This window comes from Loxodonta africana, chromosome 15, assembly GCF_030014295.1.
Source record: "Loxodonta africana isolate mLoxAfr1 chromosome 15, mLoxAfr1.hap2, whole genome shotgun sequence".
NCBI classification, from domain to species: Eukaryota; Metazoa; Chordata; class Mammalia; order Proboscidea; family Elephantidae; genus Loxodonta; species Loxodonta africana.
The window spans coordinates 2,368,899-2,393,920 of record NC_087356.1 but is presented as its reverse complement, the minus strand read 5'-3'; the positions used below and the strand labels follow the sequence as shown (position 1 = coordinate 2,393,920).

General features: G+C 56.3%; 1 protein-coding gene across 3 annotated transcripts; it reads right to left on the bottom strand.

Moving 5' to 3' along the window:
- Positions 1-526: 526 nt before the first annotated feature.
- Positions 527-18,720, bottom strand: ARID5A (AT-rich interaction domain 5A). 3 transcript variants are annotated; one of them, XM_064268408.1, is made up of 7 exons: positions 18,610-18,720; positions 8,649-8,764; positions 6,687-6,807; positions 6,294-6,346; positions 5,683-5,780; positions 5,151-5,307; positions 530-4,810 (listed from the first exon to the last, which is right to left on the bottom strand). In XM_064268408.1, exons 1-7 carry the CDS (start codon positions 18,611-18,613, stop codon positions 3,572-3,574), a joined length of 1,788 nt encoding a protein of 595 aa, XP_064124478.1. In that variant the 5' UTR covers positions 18,614-18,720; the 3' UTR covers positions 530-3,571. The 3 variants fall into 3 exon arrangements, with proteins under 3 accessions (XP_023396910.1, XP_064124478.1, XP_023396909.1); XM_023541141.2 differs by lacking the exons at positions 8,649-8,764; positions 18,610-18,720 and adding an exon at positions 8,068-8,609; XM_023541142.2 differs by lacking the exons at positions 6,687-6,807; positions 18,610-18,720 and having other exon boundaries at positions 527-4,810; positions 8,649-8,763.
- Positions 18,721-25,022: the final 6,302 nt, after the last annotated feature.

Below are 25,022 nucleotides of genomic sequence, written 5' to 3'. Positions count from 1 at the left end.
GAGGATGGCACAGGACTGGGCAGTGTTTCGTTCTGTTGTACACAGAGTCGATATGAGTCGGAACCGACCTGACAGGACCCAACAACAAGCTTACCTAAAGGTTGGCGGTTCAAATCCACCCAGCGGCTCCATAGGAGAAGGACCTGGCCATCTACTTCCGTTAAGATTACACAGTCCAGAAAACTCTATGAAGCAGTTCTACTCGTAACACGTGGGGTCACCACGAGTTGGAATCTACTTGACAGCAACTAGCGACGACTCCAGAGTCTAGAAAGCACCCGCATTTGGCCTCAGACCCCTTTGAAGCCTCACCTCCTCCCCCCCCCCCCCACTGCATTGCAGCCTCACAGGCTTTCCTGTTCCTCAGACAGACTTGCCTGCCCCACTTCAGAACCTTGCTGTTGCCTCCACTCTTCCCCAAAAGCCATGTGGCTTCCTCCATCACCCCCCCAGGCTCAAACACCGTCTTCTCATGAGGCCTTCCCTGGCCCCTGTTTACAGCTGCACAGCCCAGCCCCAGCCCCAGCCCCATCTTTCTGCCTAGCACTTCTGTCCTCTGACACGCTCCGTACTTTAGTCATTTGTTTGGTCTCCGTCTCCCCAGGAGAAGGCCAGCTCCTGAGAGCAGGGATTTGGTGTTCTGCTCACTGATGTGTTATTCCCGACACCTAAAACAGCGCTGGCGCCACGGAGAGCTGATACCAAGTAAGGGTCTGTGGAACGCCTGACACCTGCCCTGACACTGTCACCAGTCAAGGGCCGGAACCACGGAAACGGACGGGCCTTTTCAGAGGTGTATCCATTCACCGCCTCCCTTAGCGGCTCCAATGCCCTAGTCTAGTTTGGGGAAACAAAACAAAAACCCATTGCCATCGAACCAATTCCGGCTCACAGCAACCCTGTAGGACAGAGTAGAACTGCCCCATAGGGTTTCCAAGGAGTGCATGGTAGATTCAAACTACCACCCTTTCGGTTAGCAGCTGAGCTCTTAACCTCTGTGCCACCAGGGCTCCCATTTGAAAGGGGCCCTAAAAATGGCTCTGAAGCATCGTTTATGCCCCAGAGGTGCGCTGTCATCCCTGCTGGTCCTGTGGGTCCCCTGGGGAGAGTGTCAGGGTTTGTCAGGGCCAGGAATGTAATGCAAAAGAATGAATATGGCGTGCAACTGGCAGGCAAGGAACTGGCCTGCCACCTCCTAGCTTTTGAAGCCCTCTCATCTCTCTGAGCTCAGCCTCCTCATTTGTAAATGGTGGAAGCTCACCTTCCCCTGGGAGTTGTGAGGGGTGACTGAGAAAACTCATTTAAAGCTGCCATTGCTTAAGTAGGACCATGCAGCAACACCACCAGTGTGCCGTGAGGCTCTGGGCAGGTCGGGGCTGCAGATCACAGGAGCGGTAAGGCCCAGGAGTATCACCCACACGAAGCTCTAGGTGTTTCCTCAGACTCTAAGCTAGCCCAGGGTGTCCTACCCAGGGCACCCATCAGCTCAGGACACAGACTGCCCCTCCCAGAGATGTATATTCCCAGTGCAGCCACTAGGGGGCGCAACCATCACATCGCTGCACACTCTGTAGGCATGTCCTGGTGCAGGTGAGTCTTCTCACCTTTGTGCCAAGGCAAGGTCGCTATTGCTTTGCAGATGAAGGGGGCCCTGTCCCAGCTCAGGCAGGACCCCGCACACAACAGGGTAGCCCTCACGTCCCCCTTCTCCAGGGGATCTGACTCCTATGACCCAGGGCGTTTGCCTGGAGGGTGGGCAGGAGACCCAGGCCCCTCGCCTTTGCTTCCAGAGGCTCAGAGATGGGTAGCAGGTGGTGGGTGTGGGCATCAGGGCTCAGGGATGGAAGTCTTGCAGATACTCTGGCTGGCATCTCAGCATCTCCTGGAAGGAGGGAGGTGGGGACGTGGGAGCAGCAGCTCTAGAGCCTGAGCTTGTTCTGGGCTCCTGGCCCTGCACAGCTGCCACGGAGAGGGCAGCTCCTGGAGGAGGAGGCTGGAGGCAGGCGGCCCACCCCCTGGTGCCAAGCATGTTGCATGTGCCCTGGTCAGGGTTTGGCCATACTCAGTGGTGGCTTCGGGCAAGCAAGACCCCTCCTGCCCCTGCCTCAGCTTCTCACCTCTGGGATAAGGAGATCACACTAAATGACCCCTCCTGTAGCCTGGGTTCCCAGCAACTCCTCAGCCAAGGCCCCCAGGAGGCAGGGTGAGGGCCAGTGGAATGAGTTAGAGGCTGTCCACTGATCAATCTCAGGCCAGCTGGGGGCCCAGCTCCACACCTGCCACCCCAGTGCCTGACAACAGTGACACTGCCTTTACACAAACAGGTGTGAAGCTCAGCAAACAGCAAAGGCCCTGACTTGACAACAGGCAGCCTGTGGAGGGGAGAGGAGTGACGCTGTGAAAGGGCCTCCTCCCTCCTACTGTGAGAGGCAGCTGGGGGCAGTGCCCACTGCTCCCCGTTTAGAGCCTGCGGGAAGGAAGGCGTCGGGCTGTTGCTCTTCTCACTGTGAGCTCCCTAGAGCAGCCCCTTCTCATGAGACCCTCGGGGGTCACGATGATGCCTGGCCCCAGCCCAAGCCCCTGGCACCTTCACTTCCCTTTGTCCCCAGAACCCCAGGCTCTCTTAGTCCAGCGCACCTGCTGGGCCACAGCATGAGGCAGAGCTCATTCCCATGGGGGAGGCAGGTATGGTGGTGGCCGCCTTCGGCTCTCTGGGAGGACTCAGCAGTTCCTCCGCCCACGTCTGCGTCCACTACCAGGGCAGACCAATCTGGGTTTCCTGCTCCTTCGCTCTCCCCCACGAGTGCCAGGACAGTGCAGAGCACGCACTCCCTGATGCCCGCAGTCCTGTGGCTCAGCTCAGAGTGAGGGAGTGACCCTTCGTTCACAGCCCTGCCCTGCCTCTTACCTGCAGGGGAGTTGGGGCAAGGCATGGGACTCTGAGCCTCGGGCTCCCCGTCGGTACAGTGAGGGAGGCAGCAGCTGGTTGTGAGGCCCCGCTGAGGAAATGGACTGACGGGACAGAATGAAGTTCAGAGCCCTGGAATATGAAGAGGCAGAGCTTTTGCTCTGGACCCTGCTGTTTGATAGAGTGGCGGGTTCAAGACCTGGCAAGTCCACAGATGCCCCGCTGGTGGCCCCCATAAGCACAGCCTGCCACGGCCGCCCTTGGAAAGCAAGCCTCAGAGCTGGTTGGATTTCACATTGTTGTCTTTTTATTGGATTTTCGGTTGGCATCCTGGATGCCCTGGGCTGCCATCTGACTCCTCAGACCCTCCACCCGCTCCTGGCCTCTGCTCTGGGCGCTCCAGCTGGGGACCACCAGCCTGCACCACCTCCTCCTGAGGTCTTGCAGCAACTGGGTCCCATCCCTGGGGAGGGGCTGTTTCCTGGAGAGGCAAATCCAGCTTTCCCACCACCTTCCTCTTTGCGTGTGCCAGGAGCGTGCTCCCGCACAGGGCTCAGCCCGGCCGCCCTGGGGAGCAGGCTCCAGCCCAGAGTCCCCTGACCACGCATCCCACCTCCTGGGCAGCGTCAGCTCCTCCACAGCACAGCCTGCCGCAGCTCCAGCCTACAGCTTGGTGTTGAGATGGAAGAAGTGGGGCGCAGCATAGGTGGTGGCAGGCGGCACATGCCACGCGGACGAGGCTGGACAGAGTCTGTGGCGGAGGGCACTGTCGTAGGACGCAGTGGGGAAGTGCATCAGCCCAGCGGCCATGGGTGAGGGGGCTGCAGTGGCCAGGAAGTGGGCCGGGAAGGCCGGGATGACCAGTGGGCTGAAGGGGAGAGTGGCTTGGCTTTTTAAGGGGTCTGGGGTATTGGTGAAGTTCAGTGGGCAGCGCAGCATGGTGCCCCTGTAGGCCTCCTGGGGGGCAGGCCGCAGGGCTGGGTCCAGCAGGCAGGAGACAGCCAAGCCTGGCCCTGTGGGTGTGGCCCCACACTCACTGGCGTCCACCTCCTTCAGATAGGGAGACACTGCCCGCAGTTTTTTGCCACCGCAGGCAGCAAAGCCCTCTTCTTCCAGTCTGCGCTTGCCGCTGGTGCCCGGGCTGCTGGGGAAGGTGGACGGGGGCACTGGGCTCTCAGTGGGGACCTTGGCCATGGGGGACACCCAACAGGCTTTGGGCTTAGGGTAAGGGCTGCTCCTTCTGAAGCCGCCTTTGTGGAATGCAGAGGGGCGGTTGACATCCCCACCCCACACCAGCTGGGGCTCTTTGGCCGGCAACCCAGCCTCTTTGCCAGACGGCCCCAACAGCACCCCATCTTTAAGGCTGGGGAAGAAGTCCCGGGGGTGCTGGCTAATGGGCTTCAGCACCTCAGTGGGGTAGGCATGGAAATAGCCTGTGAAGATGGGGGCTTCCGGGCAGGGTCCTCCCTGAGCCTCCTCCCTGAGGCTGCCCCCAGGAGCCTGCAGTCCCTCCTGAGGGGTCAGTCGGTGTCTGGAGTTCTCAGCCGGCCCTCCTGGGCTCCGGGGACTCTCCAGGGGGCAAGCAGCTGGGGAGCCCTGGGGCTCCCTGTCGGAGCTGCCTGCCCCGTGGTGACAGCCCCCCTCCTGGCACTGCAAGGCCTCTGCCTTGCTCGCCTGGGCCAGGAGCTTCTTCTTGGCCAGAGGTGACATGATGCCATGTGTCTCTTTGCAGCAGAAGCTGGACAGGAGCCGCTTGTAGGCCTCAGGGCAGCAGCTGGCCCCCATGAAGGGCAGAGTGGGTGCAGGGGCTGGGCCTGGTTGCTCAGCACTGTCCCTTGGGGACTCCTGACTGGGGAGCTGAGCTGGGTCTGCAGTATCAGTCTTGTTCTTTCCTGGCATCATCTAGGAAAAGAGAGGACCATGCTTCAGAGCTGGCGGGGAGCCAGGCACCCCGACCTGGGACCTGGGTCGCAGTAGAGGGGTGCCTGGGGCCGCTGCTGCCCTTCCAGTGCCCTGTGCTGAACTCTCAGAAGGCGCCCCGATCTTGAACGGCACAGCCCTGTGTCAGGACATGGGGCCTGGGGAGAGGGGTGCAGGCTGGACCTAACACCTACTCGTCCCCGCACTAGAGGGCCCTTGAGCAGTGATCAGCCATGGCAAGGACAGGCGGGTGGTGGGCTGCAAGAGGCAGGGGGCAGGTGGCCCAGGGTCAGTCCCCAGCCCAGGTGGGCTCAGTGCTCACCTGGTCCACCAGCCTCTCCTTGGCCTTCTTCAGCCTCTCAGTGGCCCCGTCATCCACCCGAGGCTCTTTGGACATCTTGTACTGCTTCCTGGGCTTGGAGGGGGGCAGCGGCTTGTCATCCTCCCCCTTCAGGTGCCGCACATACGGAAGGACCAGCCTGGTGGGGAGCCGGGCATGTCCACTACAGGGCCAGGGCTGCTGGGCACCCACCCACACCTCCTGCAGCTGCCTGGCCTTGGCCCCACCGAGAAGCCCACCAGAACTGTCTGAGCCCAAAGCTGTCGGCTCCTTCCCTGCCACATCTACACAGTAAACCAGGGCTCTTCCTCAGCTTGTCCAGCAAGCCCCCTGGAGCTCGGGGCCATAACCAGGGCAGAGCGGGCGCGCCCCACCTTCTGGGCGTGCTCTGTGGCTGCGCACATCCCGCCTCCCTCCTGGGTACACACAGCCGTAGGGCCACCTGCACCGCAAGCTCCGCCAGGCCCCGGGAGGTGAATGCCCGGTGGACACCTCCTCCCTGCCCGCAGCCCACCTTTCATAGTGGCGGCGAGTGCACGTGGCTGCGCTGGTGCTGCCCGGGCTGCCCCCCAGCTCGTCGTACACGTTCTTCCAGAGGCGGCGGCCAGTCACCTGCAAGGGCGCCAGGTAAGAGGCGTTGCGCGAGGGGCAGGGAGGCGCGCGTGGGACCGGGAGGCGCGCGTGGGGTGAGGAGGTGCTAGTGGGGCGGGGAGGTGCGCCAGGATGAGGAGGTGTGCATGCAGTGGGGAGGCACGCCTGGGGTAGGCAGCACCTCGCTGTCACAGCTACTCCTCCGGCAGCAGAGGTTGGGGGGCCCCTGGCGGCCGGCCAGTTCACCCCGCCCAGGGCTGTCAGCTTGCTAGCCCAAGCAGCTTTCAGAGCATGGGGCGGGCAGAACAGATGGGGAGCAGAGGAAAACCTGCTTTGAGCAGCAAAGTGCGAGCAGGCAGGAGAGCTCGGGAGGGGCAGGGCTGGGGTCTGTGAGCACAGCGTGGCTCTTCCCAGTTGTGTCTGCCCCCACGCTGTCGGCTCCGCTCCTCCTCTTCACCTTCCCCCCCATCCCCCAGCATTGTTGACATGCACCTGGGACATGCCCATGGTAAGGACCCGGGGTGCCTTCCTTACCAGCTCATAGGCCCCCAGCTTCTCCACTGCCTTGTAGATCTTCCACAGGTTAACTGGAGAAAAGAAAGGGATGGGACAGGCCGTCAGTCCCTGCGGGTGGAGGCGGCAGCCAGCGGCCTGTGCCCATTGGCCGTTAGACCAGAACCAAGACCAGCACTCAGACAGGGCCACTGTTGTGGATAGCAGGCTGTGCCCCATGCAGTTGTGATCCAAGGGCCGCGGAGGGTGGCAGACCAGCTCTGCCCCTTTGCCAACCCGGTGCCTGGGTGGACAGTGTCCTGGGTCACCAGAGTGGAGGTACCTGCCCAACTCTGGCGCCGGCTCTGCCCAGATGCCCTGCCTGGAGGGTTCCCTGCCTGACCCACCCTCCCTCTGCCAGCCCCAGGGACGCACTCTGCTTGAAGCCGAGATGGGGCACCCTCTCGATGGGCGTGTGTCGCTCCTTCATGAACTTGTAGAGGCTGACCAGGAAGGCTTGCTCCTCCTCCCGTTCCCCGCCTGCCTCGGGGGGTTCCTGGGGAAAGAACCGCAGGCGTTGGGATGGGCCCCAGTCGGGGCTGGCTGTGTACCTATTGGTTGTTGGGGAGCACCCAACCCCAGGCTTCCACATGAAGGAGCAGGCCCCCAGCCCCAGCCTACTGCTCTGGGCTGCAGTGATTGTTCCCGGGGTCACAAAGGCATAGCCATCAGCTCTCGCTGCCTGGGGGCCTAGGACAGGGGCCAAACCAAGGCCCTCCGCAAAGACCCTGCAGCCCAGGGAAGCTGGTTACAGAGTCGGCCATAGGAGCCATCCAGCACCTTCCCCAGGCCTCTCTGCAGGCACAGATCACTTCTTTATCTTGCTCTTGATTTGTCTGCGTCTGCATTTTCACTCCTCACCAGACTGTGAGTTCCTGGAGGACAGGCTCGGGCCTCACTCAGTGTCCCCAGACCCTGCAGCGACCCTTGTGGTAAAAGATGAAGGAACGAAGGTGCTCGGGGTTCTCGGCCCAGCTGGGCCTGTGTCCCAGGAGGGACCCTCTTTGGTGGCTGCCTCTCCGACCCACCAGACTGCCTTGCTGATTTCCGGGGAGTGAGACCCTGCCAGCACGTTTGTCTGAGATGTACAGGACTTTTGGTTTCCGGTCCCACAGGAGCAGTTTCCACTGACGATGTTCATCGGGCTGGTCGCTCAGGGCTGGGGCTGGAGGCCGAAGGCCAGGCTCCTGGCCCAAGGGGTCTTCTGCTCCGGGAACAGACAACTCCCAGGTCCTGGCTGGGAAGGCCTCAAGCCCCGGAAGGATGTCAACACACATCTGGGCCTAGAGCAGCGTAGAGTGCTGTGTGGCCCAAAAATACTTCATTCAGATCCCTTTTTGGTGTTTTAACTTATTGAAACAACTCTGATACTGATTCACGTGTCACATATGCAATTTTAATGTCCTGGAGACCAGTGTCACCCTGTGACTTGAGCTACCAAGGTAATGGCTTAAGGCATCCTCAGAGTGCGGGCCGTCACTGCTCTTCAAGGGAACTTACCCTTCTCTCGCCTATGGGTTCAAGGCAAGCTGTTAAAAACTGCTACCATTTGCAACTACTTTTCTCTGTGAACCAGGATTTAGAGTCCAGTTGTGGCTAACACGCTCCGGAGGTGGGGCCCATGGCCTGGGCACTAGGTACATGCTCTGGACGTGGGGCACGTGCCCTGGGCACTGGGGCTGAAGGTGCTCTCAAACGCCGTCCACAGTTCCCCTTTCTGGCTCTACACGTGTCACAACAGCCCCCTGGAGCTCACCGAGTGACTGTCCACGTCAGTATTGTAAACTGGAACGGATGAACGTAAACGTTGTTTCACATCACACCCGCTGCTGTCGAGCTGATTCCGACTCACAGTGGCCCCATAGTACAGAGTAGAAGTGCCCCATAGGGTTTCCAAGGCTGGAGATCTTTATGGAAGCAGACTGCCACATCTTTCTCCTGCCGAGAAGCTGGATGGTGGGTTAGAACCGCTGGCCTTTCACTTAGCAGCCAAGCATTTTAGCCACTGTGCCACCAGGGCTTTTCACATTGTAGAACAGTGCTTTTCTGCTTCATAGATCAGGGTCCCGCGTAAATCTTCATTTGAAAAAGAAAGTTTGAGACCCTCCACCAGAAGGGACGGGCCAGTCTCCCACTCCCAGGTCCCCAGCCCCCAGCCCCCCTGATGCAGGGCCCTGAGCAGGAGCCCCTGTCCTGGGTCTGCAGGGGAGGTGAGAGTCACATCTGTGCACTTCCGGCTCCTTCCTGAGAACGTGGGGTCTCCCAGGTCACCTGGGAGCTGAGCACAGCTGAGGGGAGGGCGGGAGGGAGGGTCTTGAGGGCAGTCCCCCAACTCACCTCCAGCTGGATGGGGCTCTGGCTCCTACTCTGCTCACCGTCGGGTTCAGGGGACACGCACGGATCTTGGGGGTCATCCCCCTCAGACTGCTTCCTCTTCCCTTTGGCAGGGGGTGCTGCAAGGAGAGGAACAGGGGCAGGCGGGAGGGGGAGAAAGCACACATGAGATGCAGGTAGAGAGGAACAGGTGCTGAGGAGGGTCCCCAGGGACAGGTGAGGGTCCTCCCAGCCCCAATCTGAAACAGCCTGGCTGGAGGCAGTGAGTCTTCTCCTAGTTCTGCAGTGTGTCCTCTGTCCCCTGTGCCCCAGCTGTGCCCAGGCTGCACTGTAAACACACACATGGGGTCGCCCTGGCTGGGACAACCCTGCACGCCCTCCTCTTGCCTCTGGCCCAACCTGGAACCTGGTCCCCACACGCGCCACAACTGCCTCCCGCCTTTCCTCTGCGCCAGCCTTCTTCCCTTATCTTTGCGGGAACCCTAAACCACCTTGGGGTCAAGTCAGAGGAGGCTGGGATTAGAGCCGTGGCTCTTGGGGAAATTCTGCCTCCAAAACCTGCTCCAAGTTCAGGCAGAAAGTTTTTTGCAGCATCTCAGCCTCGCTGGGGGAAGTTGCTGCAGGGCCCACAGCCGGTGCTCAGGCAGCAGCTTCTTCAGGAACAACCAGGAAGAGAATACGTGCCCATTTGTGATGCAGCCACCTTCCCTGACAGGTGCAAGATTCTGACTACCCTGGTGCCCCTGGGTGGTGCAACCGTTAACACACTCAGCTGCTGACTGAAAGGCTGGAGGTTCGAGTCCACCTGGGCACTCTCCTGAAAAATCAGCCATTGGAAACCCTATGGAGCACTGACACACTTGAGGTTACCATGAGTCAGTGTCGACTTGACGGGAATCGTTTGTTTGCTTTTAAATAGCTCTAATCAGACCACGTGGAGGCCTGGTGGTGCAGTGGTTGAAATGCTTGGCTGCTCACTGAAGGATCGGCGGTTCAAACCCACCAGCTGCTCCGCAGGAGACAGATGTGACAGTCTGCTTCCATAAAGATTACAGCCTGGGAAGCACTATGGGGCAGTTCTACCCTGTCCTGTAGGGTTGCTAGGAGTCAGAATTGACTCAATAGCAATGGGTTTGGTTTTGGTTTGAATTTGGCCACATTCTCCCCTCACCTGGCCGAGGGTCCTGGTGACCCTTCGGGTCTCAGCTGGCAAGTTGCTTCCTCTGGGTGTCCTTTCCCAGCCCCCAGCTAGGTACAGCTTTTCTGTTGCTGTCTCACCATCCTGACTGAAATGCCTGCTTGCTTGTCTCTCTTGCTAACCACACTGTGAGTTCCTGAGGTGCAGTGTCTTTGTGCCCACCCGGATGCCAGGTAAGTTAAAGAAATGAGCCTCACAGCAACCCTGTGCAGTAGGCAGGGAAGAGCCACAAGCTCCACTTTACTAAAGGGGAGCAGTGTGTGCTGATGGTTGCAAAGATGCAGCACCCCCACCATTGCAAAACACACAGGGAACTGCCAGTAAGAAGTGGTGACTCGCCTCGGGTCACAGGGCAGGCCGGCCGCAGATCCGAGACTGGGAAACCATGGCTTTTGATTACGTCCTTTTCTTTCTTCCCTTTATTTTTTTCTTTTTGACAATCTAATATGAGCCTTTCCATGATCCTGGCTCAGTCCATCTTAGGATATCCTTACTGCTGGGAACCTGTGGGATTTCCCTTCCATTCCAGACAGAGAAAGAATCTCTGTAGGAATGAGAAACCTATACAGACGTGACAAGCAAGGCTGACGGTGGTCAGAAGCACGTGCTGTTAGAATCTTTGGCCACCATACAGACGTGACACACAAGGCTGACGGTGGCCAGAAGCACGCGCTGTTAGAATCTTTGGCCACTGAATAGCCTCCCTCTTAGCAGTTTATGTAAGTGCTGCTATCTACAACTACTCGCTCACTTTGCCGGGCGCTCAGCTGTGTCCCTGGCTCTCTCATGCGTGTCCCAGGAGAAATCCCATTTTAAAGATGGAGAAGCCGAAGCCAGAGAGGTTTAATTCAGTCTCCCTGGCAGACCAGGACTCATAACAAAGCCTGTCTAACCCCCAGTCCAGTGGCCTTGCCAGCACCATGGCTGCTGTGGTTATCATCATTTGCAAAGTCTTGATGAAAAGTCCTGTAATAACGGCGGCTGAGATGTCTGACCTCCTCTAACTTCACAAAAGTGGCGGAGAATCATTTTCAGCACCCATAGCCTGAGCCTGATTCCTCTGAGGCAGAGGTCAGACACTTATCCTCTTTCCAACCTTTTTTTACCAACTCTGATACCAGCTGTCCCTCCCACGGCACTCTCTACTTCTCTGCTGGCTTCCATAGTTTGTTGCAATGGCCACAAAGAACTCACAGACCATACTCACAATTAGGGGGTTTATTAGGGAAGTAACAGGTTACAATTCATGTTTAGGAACAACTCAAGATACAGTTTTTCCATAAGGGTCTAGAGGTTCTCAGCACAGGGACCTCGGGTCCCAAGGACATGCACTGCTCCTGTCTCTTCTTCTTCGTGGTAGTGAGGTCCCCCTCTGCTCCAGGATTGGCTCTCTTTTAAGACTGGTGGGATGGCGAAACTGACCAGTCACCTAATTAGGGTTCCACGGATACTTTATTGGGAAACCCCTGGTGGTGTAGTGGTTAAGAGCTATGGCTGCTAACCAAAAGGTTGGTGGTTTGAATCCACCAGGCGCTCCTTGGAAACACTATGGGGCAGTTCTACCCTGTCTGATAGGGTCACTATGAGTAGGAATCGATTCGATGGCAATGGGTTTGGTTTGTTTGTTTTTTACACCTAATTTGCATGGTCCCACACTCACAGGGTGCCATGCACCTTATTTATATTATTAACAAGCTATCCAATCCTCTTGGTGGGCTACAAGCACACCTCATTTGCATAGCCTCACCCCGTCATTTGGTGGAAGTTACAAAGAATATGGCTAGAAGGGCCATATTAAGTAATTCCCTGCACCGGAAGTCCAAAGACTTGTGGAAAAGAAACCAGTTCTAAGGCTTGCCAAAAAGAAAGAGACTTGCGCCACCCTTTCAGGCCCGTTTCTGACCATTTGAAGCACAGCCAAGCTCTAGAAATCCTGGGTGCTAACAGCTGACCCTCCAAACAGATGCCTTTCCAATCGAGTCCTGGTCTGACTCTGTGCCTCAGTCTTCCCTTCTGTGAAATGAGAGAAAGACCCTTGAGTCCTTTGCTACTTGTCTGTGAATTCCTTAAGTCTCCCAGGCTATCAGAGTCACCAGTTCTCCTTCTGCCTCGGCTCCTCTCCATCCTCCTTTCAGTTCTCTCTCCTTTCTTCTTTCTTGGCTTCCATCCTCACAGCAGAAGGACTCTCACCATCTCCTCCTGAGTGTGATGGGGCCTCTGGTCCTACTACAACCTTCTGTGTGGCCCTGGCAAGTCATTGCCCCTCTGGCCCTCAGAAAAATAAGGTGGTTAGACCAGTGCACCTCAGAATCACCTGGGGGAGCATTTTAAAAACACAGATTCTGGGGCCTCACCCCAGAGGATCTGATTTAAGGTCCTGGGTGAAGCCCTGACCTCAGAGTTGACAGGTCCTCAGGGAGTCTATCAGCTGGGGTAGACAGCCACTGGGCCAGGTGAACCACAGTTCCCTTCCCACTCTGTTGCAGAGTTTGTGAGCTCTGCCTGGGCCACACTCTGGGAGAGTCTCCTGGAGTTGGGCATTCGTGTTACCTGGAAAGGAGGCACCAATCTGAGCTGTTTAACCCCAGGTGGGAAAGAGATCAGAGCTCCAGCCTTGAGCCACAAAGGGCAACACTCTATCTGCGGAGCCAAGTCCCCGAATGAACTCAGCCTCCATTCTGTCCCATCCAGGGTGAGCATTTGCTCCTGACCTGGCAGGCCTTCTGGTCCCCAGGCGTTGGGGCCCAATTCCACAGCCTTAGATGAGGGAGGGAAGCATCCTCCTTCCTTCCTTCTCACGGGTCTGTCCTGTCCCTGGCCGCCCTCATCCCTCCCCGAGTCTCTCGTAGATCAGGTGTCCATGTAAGTCATCATCTGAAAAATTGTCATCAACTAACAATACATCTGAAAGCCACTGCCATAGCTTAGAAGCCCTGGTGGTGCGGCAGTTAACAGCTCAGCTGCCAAGCAAAAGGTCAGGTGGCAGATCTACCAGAGGCTCCTTGGAAACCCTATGGGGCAGTTCTACTCTGTCCTGTAGTGTCGCTGTGAGTCGGAATCGACTTGACAGCAACAGGTTTGGTTTGCTTGGTTTGGCCATAGGTGATGAGTGAGCCCTCTGACTGCCTGGCTCCTACGCCTTCCAGATTCAGGGCCCTTCGCCAGTTCTGCAGGGGAGGCAAGGGGCTAGGGAACTGGCCATCCCATTTCCCAGCCTCATCCAGCCCACAGAGGCAGAAGAGACCCACTTGCCCCTGAGTGACCGCTGCTGCCCATCAGCCACTCAGTGACTGTCTTCCTATGAGCCTGCGTTTATATCCCTTCCTGCACAAGACCTCAGGTGCCCTGTGTTTAATGGGGGAAGCGGTGGATCAAATAAAAAACGGAAAACACCTGCTCTCCAAAGCAATGTCACTCAGACATCAACTTCTTCTATCCAGGGAACAATAATGACAGTGACAGCGGTTATTGTTTCATTGTTTTACTTTTCACACATCTGGACTCTACTTTGCTATAAGATACGGGAGGGGAAGGGGCTCTAACCCATATTTTTTTCCCCATTGCCTAGGTGCCCCCCACCCCAATGATTTGAAATGTTACTCTTTTCACAATCTAAATGCTCATAATGAGCACATTCGGGAGCAGTTCTGGACTTCCTGTTCTGTTTTATTCATTCCTGGTGGGACGCTGGGGCCCGTGCACGCTGCTCTTTTTTTTTTTTTCTTTGGAAAACAACTTATATCCAAAGGGCCAGTCTCCCATCTTTTCTTCTTCTTTTTTCTTTTTTCATCTATTAATTGATAATTCCATCCGCACTTTAGTTTTGCCATATTCTCTTTAAAGAAAAAGACCACTGGGGTTTTGATTGAATTGCATTTAAATTTAGAAATAACTTTGGGGAGAAGTAACATCTTTATAGCACCTTCCTTTCCAGGACCATGGAACGTGTCTCCAATTATTAGGCTTCTGCCATCGATTGAATTACGTCCCCCAAAAAATGTGTGTATCAACTTGGTTTGGCCATGATTCCCGGTATTGTGTGGTTGTCCTCCATGTTGTGATTGTAATTTTACAAGAGGATTACAGTGGGATTGTAACACTGCCCTTACTTAGGTCACTCCCTGATCCAATGTAAAGGGAGTTTCCCTGGGGTGTGGACTGCACCACCTTTCATCTCTCAAGAGATAAATGGAAAGGGAAACAAGCAAAGAGTGGGGGACCTCATACCACCAAGAAAGCTGTGCCGGGAGCAGAGTGCATCCTTTGGACATGAGGTTTCTGTGCTGAGATGCTCCTAGACAAAGGGAAGACTAATGAGAAGGACCTTCCTCCAGAGCCAACAGAGAAAGCCCTCCCCTGAAGCTGACACCCTGAGTTTGGACTTGTTATCTTTTAGACTGTGAGAGAATAAATTTCTCTTTGTTAAAGCCATTCACTTGTGGTATTTCTGTTGTAGCAGCACTAGATGACTAAGACAGCTTCCCTTGGCCTTTCTCAGAAGGTCCTTCTTAAAAGTTGAGTTGATGTCTAGATGACTCATGCTTTGTACTGTGAGATCATGGCATTCACAAAAGGCCTGGCCATCAATGGTGGGACTTCGTTCCTCAAGCCCTCTGTAATTTCCTTATCTCACTTTTGGGAAGACAACAAAGGGCTAAAAGATGAACCCTTGTGACCCAATCCCACCACCATGGCCTCACTGTGCAGGGAGCGTGCAGGGCAGGGTGTTGGGCCAAGGATTGCTCAAGACCCTTCCCGTGTTCTGAACCTGATTTCTGTTCATCTCCATGGCTAGCTGAGCTCTCAGATCTGAAAGCCTGAGCAGTTAGGAGGTGAGTTCCAGTCACTCCAATAGAGGGTGCACTCAAAGTCTACTTGTTCTTAAGACATTCTCCACTTCCCCTTCCACGCCACACACTCCACCAACTCAAATCAGTGGCCTGGTGGGCCCAGGCCCGGCATGTTTGTCCACTGCCTCACTGAGTCCTCCCAGCCGCCCAGTGGGTATTGTCCTTATTGTTGGGTGCTATTGAGCTGAGTCAATTCCGACTCATAGTGATCCCATGTAATGGCAGAACTGCCCCATACGATTTCCTCGGCTGTAACCTTTATACGAGCAGATTGCCAGGTCTTTCTCCCATGAAGCGGCTGGGTGGGTTCACACCATCCACCTTTCGGTTAGCAGCTTAACCATTTGTACCACCAGGCTCCTTTTCCCCCTTTTTATAGATGTAATTCCTGAGGCTCAGAGAAGTCAAATTACTTGCCAGCAGCAGCAGAGCTGGAATTCAGAAGCAGAGCTGACAGGCTCTAAGACACTGTGTCTGGAGCTTTCTTAATGGAGCAGGAAGACCCTAGGCTCCTCCCCTGTGCTCAGATGGCACAAACCTGTCCCGTTCTGGAGTGGCTGTGCAACTCCCACCACACTCCCCAACCACGCCCCCCCCCCCCCCGCCAAGCTTATCCGCTAAAAAGAGCTGGTCCATTTCGATTGCTAAGCCAACTAGGCCCCAGGACAAAGGGGGTACAGTCAAAACACTGCACTCACAGGAGCTGGGCGTAGGCAGCCAGGGACGAACCCTACTCCCCATGAATCAACTTCACTGGCTCCAGGGGTCCCCAGGGCCCCACCTTTGAGTAAAGAGTGTTGTCTTTATAATCTTGAGGAAGAAAGGAACCAATGACACCCTTAAGAAGTGGCTGCCTGTTACCTGAGAGAGTAAGGGCCTGGCTCCTGGCCAGGACTCTGTCTGCCTGGCAGGGGAGGGGAGTCCTGTAAGGAGGAGGGGCAGGCAGCGGGTGTGGGGGGCATGTCCCAGTGGAGGGGTGAGAAGAGGCATCAGGGAGGAGTCACTGAAGACAAACTCAGGGCTCTCACTTGGGCTCAAAAAAAAGAAAAGAAAAAAAAAAAACCCACTGCTGTTGAGTCGATTCCGACTCATAGCGACCCACAGGACAGAGTATAACTGCCCCATATGGTTTCCAGGGAGCGCCTGGTAGATTCAAACTGCTGACCTTTCGGTTAGCAGCCATAGTTCTTAAATACTATGCCACCAGGGTTTCCAACCAGGGCAAAAAGGTGGGTATGGGGCTGTGGGGTGGCCATTGGGAGGTCAGTGGGCCCTTGAACCTGCCTCTGCCCTACAAGATGTGCTAAACCAGATGGAGTGGGCAGGTGGGGACAGGGCAGGGGCCAGGCAGCACATAGGCACGTTTCCAAGTCATTTGCTGCTTCTGCACCTCAGTTTCCCCATTTGTAAGATGGGCACGCTGGACTCGATGGGTCCAACATTCTCAGCAGGACCAAGTGAAATGCAGCTTCCCCACCAGCCACAGCTGAGTGTGGGTGCAGGTGCACGCACCCCCTCCCCCCATGAGATCTGAAGTCGGCCTGTCCTGCTCGCTCCCAGTGTCCCCACTGCCCAGAACAATGCAGGGCTCAGGGCAGCTGCTCCACGGAGATCATCAGCAAGTGGATGCAGGATAAGCACACTTGACCTCAGAGATGCCCAGCGCCCAGAGAGGGACTGTGACTAGTCTAAGGCCACACAGCCTGCCCGTGACTGCATGCCGGCTAGAATCAGGCCTTGAGCTGGGCGCCCCTCCCTCTGTCTGAGGCGGGCCAAGGGCCCCCAGCTCCGCCCCGCTCACCTTGGTGTAATGGGAAGGAAACGACACTTCCTTTCATGAAAAGTCACCCACTGGGAACAATGCGTCAATTATGACAATAATGGTAACAGCAGCTTCAGTGACAACCAGCAGACACTGCCCCACCCCCTTGCCTGAGGCTGTTGGCTTAAGTTTCCCTTAGCTGGAGCTGGAGCCGAAACAAAGACTGCCTTTGAAGCCGCCTGTCCACCCCGTGGCCCAGGAGCTGGCTGCCTGGCGGGAGTCTCTGCCTGGAGCTCACTCTGGGCGCAGTGGGGGTGGGGACCTGCCAAGGGCTGCGCTCCAGCCGGCAACGAGGACAGAGGAGATGGACCTGGGACCCCTGACGACGCAGGGCACAGCTCTCTCCACAGCCCCACTTCAGGGGCTCAGCCGGGGTGGGGGACAAGCTGAGGGCCCTAAGAGTACAGAAAGGGGGGGCGCGCCTGGGGAGTACCAAGTGTGAGACTGCCAACCCCAACCCCACCCCCAGGGGCTCCATGTACCCCTTTAGCCCGCCCCGGGAAGTCCTAGAAGGCCCTATTCCAGGACAGGGCTGTGTAGTATTTCATGATAACAGTAACAGCTCTGACGATGGACTCTGTCCCACGTCCCATGAAGTACCCTAAGAGCTCCTGTTCTGCCCATGGAGAATTGAGGCTGGAGGTTTACTAACTTGTTCAAGATGTCCTCCAATGGTAGAGGCAGAGGCCCCCAGGTGGCTCTCCAAGCCTGTGGGTCCTGGTCTAAGAGGGATGTGGGTCAGCCCAGACAAGTCTCCCACTTGGGAAATGAGATGTGGGGAAAGAAGGCCAAGCCGGTTTGGGTCTGGGAGGCCCGCCCCTCACTCATGCCTGACGAGGGTTGATCTCTAAGCCAGTTTCCCCTACTGTAATCCATGACAGAGGGGTTGATCCTTTGAGGTCCTGTCTACGTCTGGAACTTTACTCCAGGGTCCCGACGACGCTGCAGCCAGTCTCCCACCCCTCCTCTGCCCGAGCGTCGCGTGCAGGCGCAGAGGCCTAGACGCGCGTCCGTTCCCAACAGTGGCGCCCAGGCCGAGGAAGAGGCACCTGTTTTCCCCCGGCCCCGGGGACCACAGCCCGCCGGTCCGCGACCCCGCAAACTCGCAGGCAGCGCCTCCGGACCTGCACTCTGAGCCCGCGGGGGTCCCGCGCCTAGCGAGCCCCACGGAGCCGGCGGGAGCTGTGCGACCCTTCCCCTGGCCGGCGGCGTGTCCCGGGCACTCTGTGGAGGGACCGGCTCGTGCCCCGCAGCTCAGGCCGAGCGCAAAGCCAAACGTTGCTCCTAGCAAGCTCGCAGCTCGCTCCTTCCCTCGTCCCCTCCGGAGGGTGGCCACCCTGCCCCTTCTGCAGCCCCGAGGGGAGGGAAGACAGGACGAGAGGACGGAACGCGGGCCGCTACCTCCTTCCCCTGGGGGCGCAGGGGAGAGTGGACCGGGACGCGAAGGGAGAGACCAGTGAAGAAGAAAAAGAGACAGGGCGAGCGGCCCGCGACGGCCCGCGATCAGCAGAGCCCTCGATGAAAGCGGAACAGTTGGCTCTTCAAAGCGCATTGAGCAAGCTCGCGGGGACGCGCAGTCATTTTCAGGAAACGGCGGCCGCAGTGGAAAGCGCCGCGCGCCCCGCGGACCTGGCGCCTCTGCTCGGCGCGCCGCGGGTTTCTGAGAACCGTGAGATGAGAAGCTGCTGCTGACAGCTGTCACAACAAATGAGCTGAGATCAGCTCGAGATGGAAACCGCAGCAGGAAGTGGGACGGCAGAACTGTACGGGACTTGGTAACTTTCAGTCAAGAGACGGCCAAAAAAGTTTCGAGATCAACGCCCGGGAAGCCCCTCGCCGCCAGCACTTTTTTCTTTTCCTTTTTTTGAGGAGTGCGCGCAGACACCGGCCTCGGCCTCGCGCCGGGCCGAGGGCTGGCACCGGCCGGGCTCGCGCCCCGTCCCCCTCGCCTGGGAGTCGCCCCGGCCCCGCACCGCCCCCAAAGCGCCACCGACGGCCGCGAGGGCCGGGGGAGACCGGGGGAGACCCGGCCACCGCGGGCCAGCCAGGGGGCCGCCCACCTCCCCTGGGGCCGCTGAGCCCCGTCCTGCTTACCCATGGCCCCGGACAAGGTCCGCGGCGCCCGCGCCCAAGATCCTCCGCCGCGCGCGGCTCTCGGGTCCCCGCGCTCTCGGCGCCACTGGCCGGCGACTCCCTCTCCAGCCGCTTCCCTGCAGACCCCGCCCTCCCGGCACCGCCCCCGCCCCTCTTTGGGCTCCGATTGGTGGGTCCGGTTGGGCCTTGAGGGGGGCAGAGTCCGCCCCCTAAGCAAGGGGGACGCTGGGAGTTGTAGTGCGCTTCTCCTTTCCCACGGCTTAAAGACCAAAACCCCAAACTGTTCCCCTCCCGTTGGTTCTGACTCTCGGCGACCCCATGTGCTACAGAATAAAAATCAGCTTCATAGGGTTTTCTTGGTTGTTGTAGTTTTTAACAGAAGTAGATTGCCAGGTCTTTCTTCTGCTGCATTGCTTGGTGAGTTTAAACCACCAACCTTTGGGTTGGTACCAAAACTAAACCTGTTGCCATCCAGTTGATTCCGACTCTAGCGACCCTATAGGACAGGGGAGAACTGCCCCATAGCCTTTCCACGTCGCGGCTGGTTAGCAGCCAGGCTCTTAACCACTTCACCGCCAGAGCTCCAAGCTTTGGGATGGTAGCTGAGGGCAAGTGCAAACTGTTTGCACCACCCAGGGACTATAGTTGTAAAGATAAGGACACCTGAAATGGCCTTCTCATCTGGAGACTCTGAAGTGGGACACCCAGGAGGGTAATCATTGCTGTCTTGCACCTCAGTTCCTCTAGAGGGAAAACTGGAGTCTTGGGGGAAAAACTTCTTGCAGTGGGCATGAGATGGGGTGAGCAAAGTGATTCTGACTTAGACTTGAGAAATAGTTGAGGGTGTTTCCCAATTCCCACCCGGCACAGTACGGAAGGTGTTCACTGAATAATGACCCTTATCCAAACTAGCAGGTCCTTGGCACAGGCCTAGCTCTGTGGGGTCACAGAAATGACTGGGACAGGAAGCTTCCCTCAGCGGCCAATGTCCACACATGTCACATGGAGTCTGCGCAGAGAGTGGCAGAGCGACAGCAGAAGCTATAGCCAGCAGTCCAAATGGGGAGTGGTGACCAGCCAGGGAGATAAAGCGAAGCTAAGGGTGAAGTGGGGGGAGGAGGACGCTTGCAGCCAGCCATGATGGGTGTCCATGGGGTGCGGAGTGACTCCATGTGCAGGCTGAGGGGTGAGGAAACTGAGGCTCCAGGTTTAAGACCCAAGGTCTCAGCAAGCGGCTAGCTAGTACTCAAACTCTATTCCTAGCACATAGCAGGTGCTCAAGTATTTTTTTGATTATTGTTAATATCGCTAATGGCTCTATGTGTTTCATATCATCATTATCCTCATTTTAAAACTAGAATAAAACTGAGGCTTTGGGAGGTTAATTAGCTCAAGTAACAGAGCTGGTAAGTGGTGGAGCTGAGTTAAACCCAGGCATCGGGGCTCCCAAACAGGCTTCCTCAACTATTCCCCTCAACGGCTAATAGAAACGGGGACCACGGCCCAGCCTGAGGACAAGGGAGGCCAAGACTGGAAATACTGATCCTTGAGGTGCCCTCACACCCAGGGAACTCCCAGACCCATTGTGGCCCACCCATTGCTGCCCACTCACCACTCTCGTGGCCTTCCTCAAACAAATGGACCAGGGTTGCAGTTTGGTGGCCGTGAAACGCTGGCTCTTACCCCTTGGCCCTGGGATGGGAGATGTTCACAGGCTCAGCCCAGGGCAGATAGCACTGTGGGGTCTACCTGATATGGGGTTGGTTGGTAAGAGCCAGCACCTACGGATGTGGTGACAGACACACCACCATCAATATTTAGTAACCACCCAGATCACTCGCTATGACAGTGACTGTAACAGTGCACTCCACTTCCCGACTTACAAGCCGCCCTCCCCTCCAGGACAGCTTTGGTGACAGACTGGCCTGGGTTTGGATCCCAGCTCCAGTTCCCACCCATTGTGTGACTTTGGGCTCCTCCAAAGCAGTAGCATATGCACCCTGCCTTTCCCTGGTAGGCAGAGAGAGGGCTGGACAGGGAATGGCATGGTGGGGCTGGCTCCTGGAGGGATGCACAACACAGGAGGAAAGGAAGTGTGCGTGAAGGAGCAGGACGCAGGCTCCCGTGTGGTCGTGGCTGCAGGTGCAGTTGGATGGAATGCCATCAGGAACCTTGAAGAGCTTTTGTTCCCACCTTGGCCCATTCCATAAGGATTGATTGAACCAGGTATTGTGCCCAAGGCTGGGGATAGAGACCTGGAAGCTGCCCTCAGGGTCACAGTTGGGGCCTAACCCTCCCTCCTGGGTTGGACATGCCCAGTGATGAGGACCTCGACCTTACAAGGCAGCTGCTCATCCCAGCATGGAATAGGGCTATTCTGCCATCCAGGCAGCCGAGCACACTCTTACGAGCAGTGGCTGATGTGCAAAGACCAGCAAGTCAACACCTGCCTGTGCCAACCTGAGAACAATATGATCTAAATTTAATTGCCTCCTGAGGCAACAGTTTGCAATAGGCCAATAAGTCCTGCGGAGGAGGGACCACGTCTCTATTTGCCTCCCTAAAAGCATAAACGCTGCCACACCCCCACCTCCGGCCCCTCAGCTACGGAGTCCCAGCCCCGCAGACAGACGTGTCTGAACGCCCCAGCCCGGGACGGCCTGAGAGGGAGTGGGCTAGCGCCTCTTGATAGCTGTGTGTCTCAATAAAAAACAAACAGAAAACAAACCAAAACCAAAACCAAACCCAGTGCCGTTGAGTGGATTCCGACTCATAGCGACCCTATAGGACAGAGTAGAACTGCCCCGTAGAGTTTCCAAGGAGCGCCTGGCGGATTCGACCTGCTGACCCTTTGGTTAGCAGCTATAGCACTTAACCACTGCGCCACCAGGGTCTCCAACAGAAAGCATCACTCACTAAATAAACACATTCTTCCTGTAAAAACACCACAAATCAGTCAGTCCTCTCTGACATTGCTCCAAACTCAGTTCCCTCTCTGCCCCGGAAGGACTATGGCGAGATTTGGTGAAATCTTTGACAATTTTCCATACTTATTTACATAAATACTTGTATCCATGGCATAGACAAAATGTAGCTTTGTTTTAAGTGTGTTTCAAAATAAATGATACAATTCTGATCCTTCTATTCCACACTTTGCTGCCCTCCCACCCCCACCCCTGCACCAGCGTCATTATTTTGGAGACCATTCCTCCTCAGAAAGCTGGTCTGCTGCAGTCTTGTAACTGCTAGACTTGTTCCTTGGTGTGGATCTGCCATAATTTCTTACTTTCACCCCCTCTTGATGGCGGCACAGTGGTTAAGAGCTACGGCGAGCTGCAGCTGCTAACCAAATGTCAGCAGTTCAAATCCACCAGCTGCTTCTTAGAAACTATGGGGCAGTTCTAGACTTGATGGCAACGGGTTTTTTTGTTTGTTGTTTGTTTTGGTTTTGATAGTGCTAGGAGCCCTGATGGTGCAGTGGTTAAGAGCTATGTCTGCTAACCAAAAGGTCAGCAGTTCGAATCCACATGCTGCTCTTTGGAAACCCTATCGGACAGTTCTACTCTGTCCTGTAGGGTCATTATGAGTCAGAATCCACTCCATGGCAACGGGTTTGATGGCACTTAGGTTCCCTGGCTGGTGCAAATGGTTTGCACTTGAATGCCAACCTGAAGATTGGCGATTCGAAACCACCCAGTCGTGCTGTGGAAGAGAGGCCTGGCGATCAGCTTCCATAAAGATTACAGCCAAGAAAACCCTATGGAGCACTTCTACTCTGTTACACATGTGGTCGCCATGAGTCTGGAATCGACTTGACAGCCGCAGGGTTTGTTTTCTGACAGTGCTTCATCTTTTCGCGATGACACGATCTGCAGAGAACATCCTAGACCCCTTTTGAGTGCTTTCAGGGCTGGGGAGCTCCCAGAGCCTCAGATCAAGGCTGCCTTCTCAAGTCCTGCTTCCACCTCCTAGCATCCCTTCCTGGCCTACTTCTAGGAAGAAAGCCAGGCGCTAGGGTGCTTCTCATCCTGGACTCACAAAGCTAGAGGACCATTCAAGACCATCTGTCCACCTGATCTCATTTTAGAGAGGAGGCCATCGGGCCCAGAAAAGTTAAGTAAGTTGTCCGAGGTCACACAGCAAGTGCTATTGTTTCTTTGGGACCCACGAACCATCCAGTGTGGTCAGGAAGCAGAGCTCAGCCAGCTTCTGCCCTGCGAAGCTTGGTTCCCAGGCTCAGCAGTGGCACGAGGCCCCAGGGCTTTGTTTTCAAAGGAGAAAGGAGTTGGGAGTATTTTTAACTGCCGGCCCCGCCTTGCTCCTGCTCTGCTGCCCTGCTAGCTGTCCAGGAAAGGCTGGCTTCACAGTGGCACTTGCAACTCATGGAAAACAACTAACGCCTGAAATAGACGGTACCCAAGCTCAGGAATGGAAAAAATTGGCTCATGGCTTTAAATGCCTCTTTTAGAAAAAGACAAAAATAGCTTTCGGCCTTTGGGAACTGCCGGGACTGAGGGAGTGGGGAGCTGGTGGTGCTTGGATAGGGATGGACCAAGTCCCAGATCCCGGGGGGCCCAGCTTCCTACCCAGAGAGCTTTGACCACTTTACCCCGGGCACATGAAAACCCTCTTTCCAAGTTCTGTCCACTCTGGAGCCACAGCTGCACCTGAACATTTGTTCCCTGCAAGGCACTCAGTCCTGCCCTGCACCTGAGCCTGGATCCCCAACTTGCTTTGTTGGGCTGGGGCTGGGCTTGGAGCACCCCCACCACCACCCGAAGTCCCAGCAATGTGGAAACCTGAGATTCTGTATTTCTTGAGCCCTAAGGGTGAAAGTTGAGTTCCCATGGGGGTACAGAGGGGGGTAGGGGGAACTGGCAAGGAGAGGCAATTTGGGTGGCCTTGGGCAAGCCACTTAAACCTCTCAGAATCTCAGGTCCCTCATCTGGTAAGCAGGGGTAGTGCTTCACCCCTCCCTCCCTCCCTCCCTCCCTCCACCCATCCACCCATCCAATCATCCACCCACCCTCCCACCCACCCACCCACCCACCCCACTATCTGTTGCTAGATGCTGGAGACACAGCCATGACCAGAACAGAACCCCTAGCCTCGTGGGGCAGATGCAGCCTTTGCCAACCTCACAGGCTGCTGAAGATCAGCCACTCATTCCTTCTCCAAACAATTATTGAGCCAAGGCCTGGTGCTAGGAGGGGTGAAAATGCCTTTGGCTAGTGTTTGCTGTATCAGGCACTGCACCAAGCATTTTATATGGGTTATTTCATTTAATCTCACACCAGCCCTATGAAATGAGCACAATATTTATCCCCACGTTACAGATGAGGACCTGGAGGAACAGGCAGTAAATGCTGAGCAAGATCACAGGCTTCTCCACGCACAGTAAGGGGCAGGATGGGGCTGACTGTAAGCCGGGTCCCTGTAAGTCCCTGAGGATCAGGGTAACAACTACAGCCTGGCCTCGTAAACTGAAAAATGGAGGTCAGTACAAAATGCACTGGACAAATAACTAAAAAAAAAAAAAAAAAAAGCAGGGTGTCTTAGTCATCTAGTGCTGCCATAACAGAAGTACCACAAGTGGATGGCTTTAACATAGAGAAATTTATTTCCTCACAGTCTAGTAGGTTACAAGTCCAAATTCAGGGCGTCGGCTGCAGGGAACTGCTTTCCCTCTCTGTGGGCTCTAGAGGAAGGCTTCCCCAGTCAAGTAGCTTCTCAGGCACAGGGATCCCACGACTAAAGGACTCCCTCTGCTCCTGGTGCTGCTTCCTTGGTGGTATGAGGTCCCCAACTCTCTGCTTGCTTCCCTTTCCTTTTATCTCTTGATAAGAGGTGGTGCAGGCCACACCTCAGGGAAACTCCCTTTACCTTAGATCAGGGAGGTGACCTGAGTAAGGGTGGTTTTACAATCCCACTTTAATCCTCTTTAACATAAAATTACAATCACAGAATGGAGGACAACCACACAATACTGGGAATCATGGCCTAACCAAGTTGAGACACACATTTTTGGGGGGACACAATTCAAACCATGACACGGAGTCTGTGTGGCACTTTTCCTTAGATGAGATCTCAGCAGACCCTCCCATGGCTGTGTTGTGTCACTGCCCCTCACATTGGACAGATGAGTAAACAGGCATGTCCAGGGAAGTGACTGCCCCCAGACAGCACAATCGGAGCTTCTGCCGGAGGGCTGTCCGTCACACAGGTAGGTGCCTGGACCTGCCACCAGCCGGCCCCGCCTCCCGCCGGCACCTGGTGGAGGTGCGGGGAGTGAGGAGTGAGGGCCCGCTAGGCGATGGGGCGCCTCCGGGGCCAGGGAAAAAGGCTGAACTACATCTCCCAGGACCCCATGCAAGGAGGGCGTGTAGGGGCGGGTCCGCCGCGCACACAAGGCT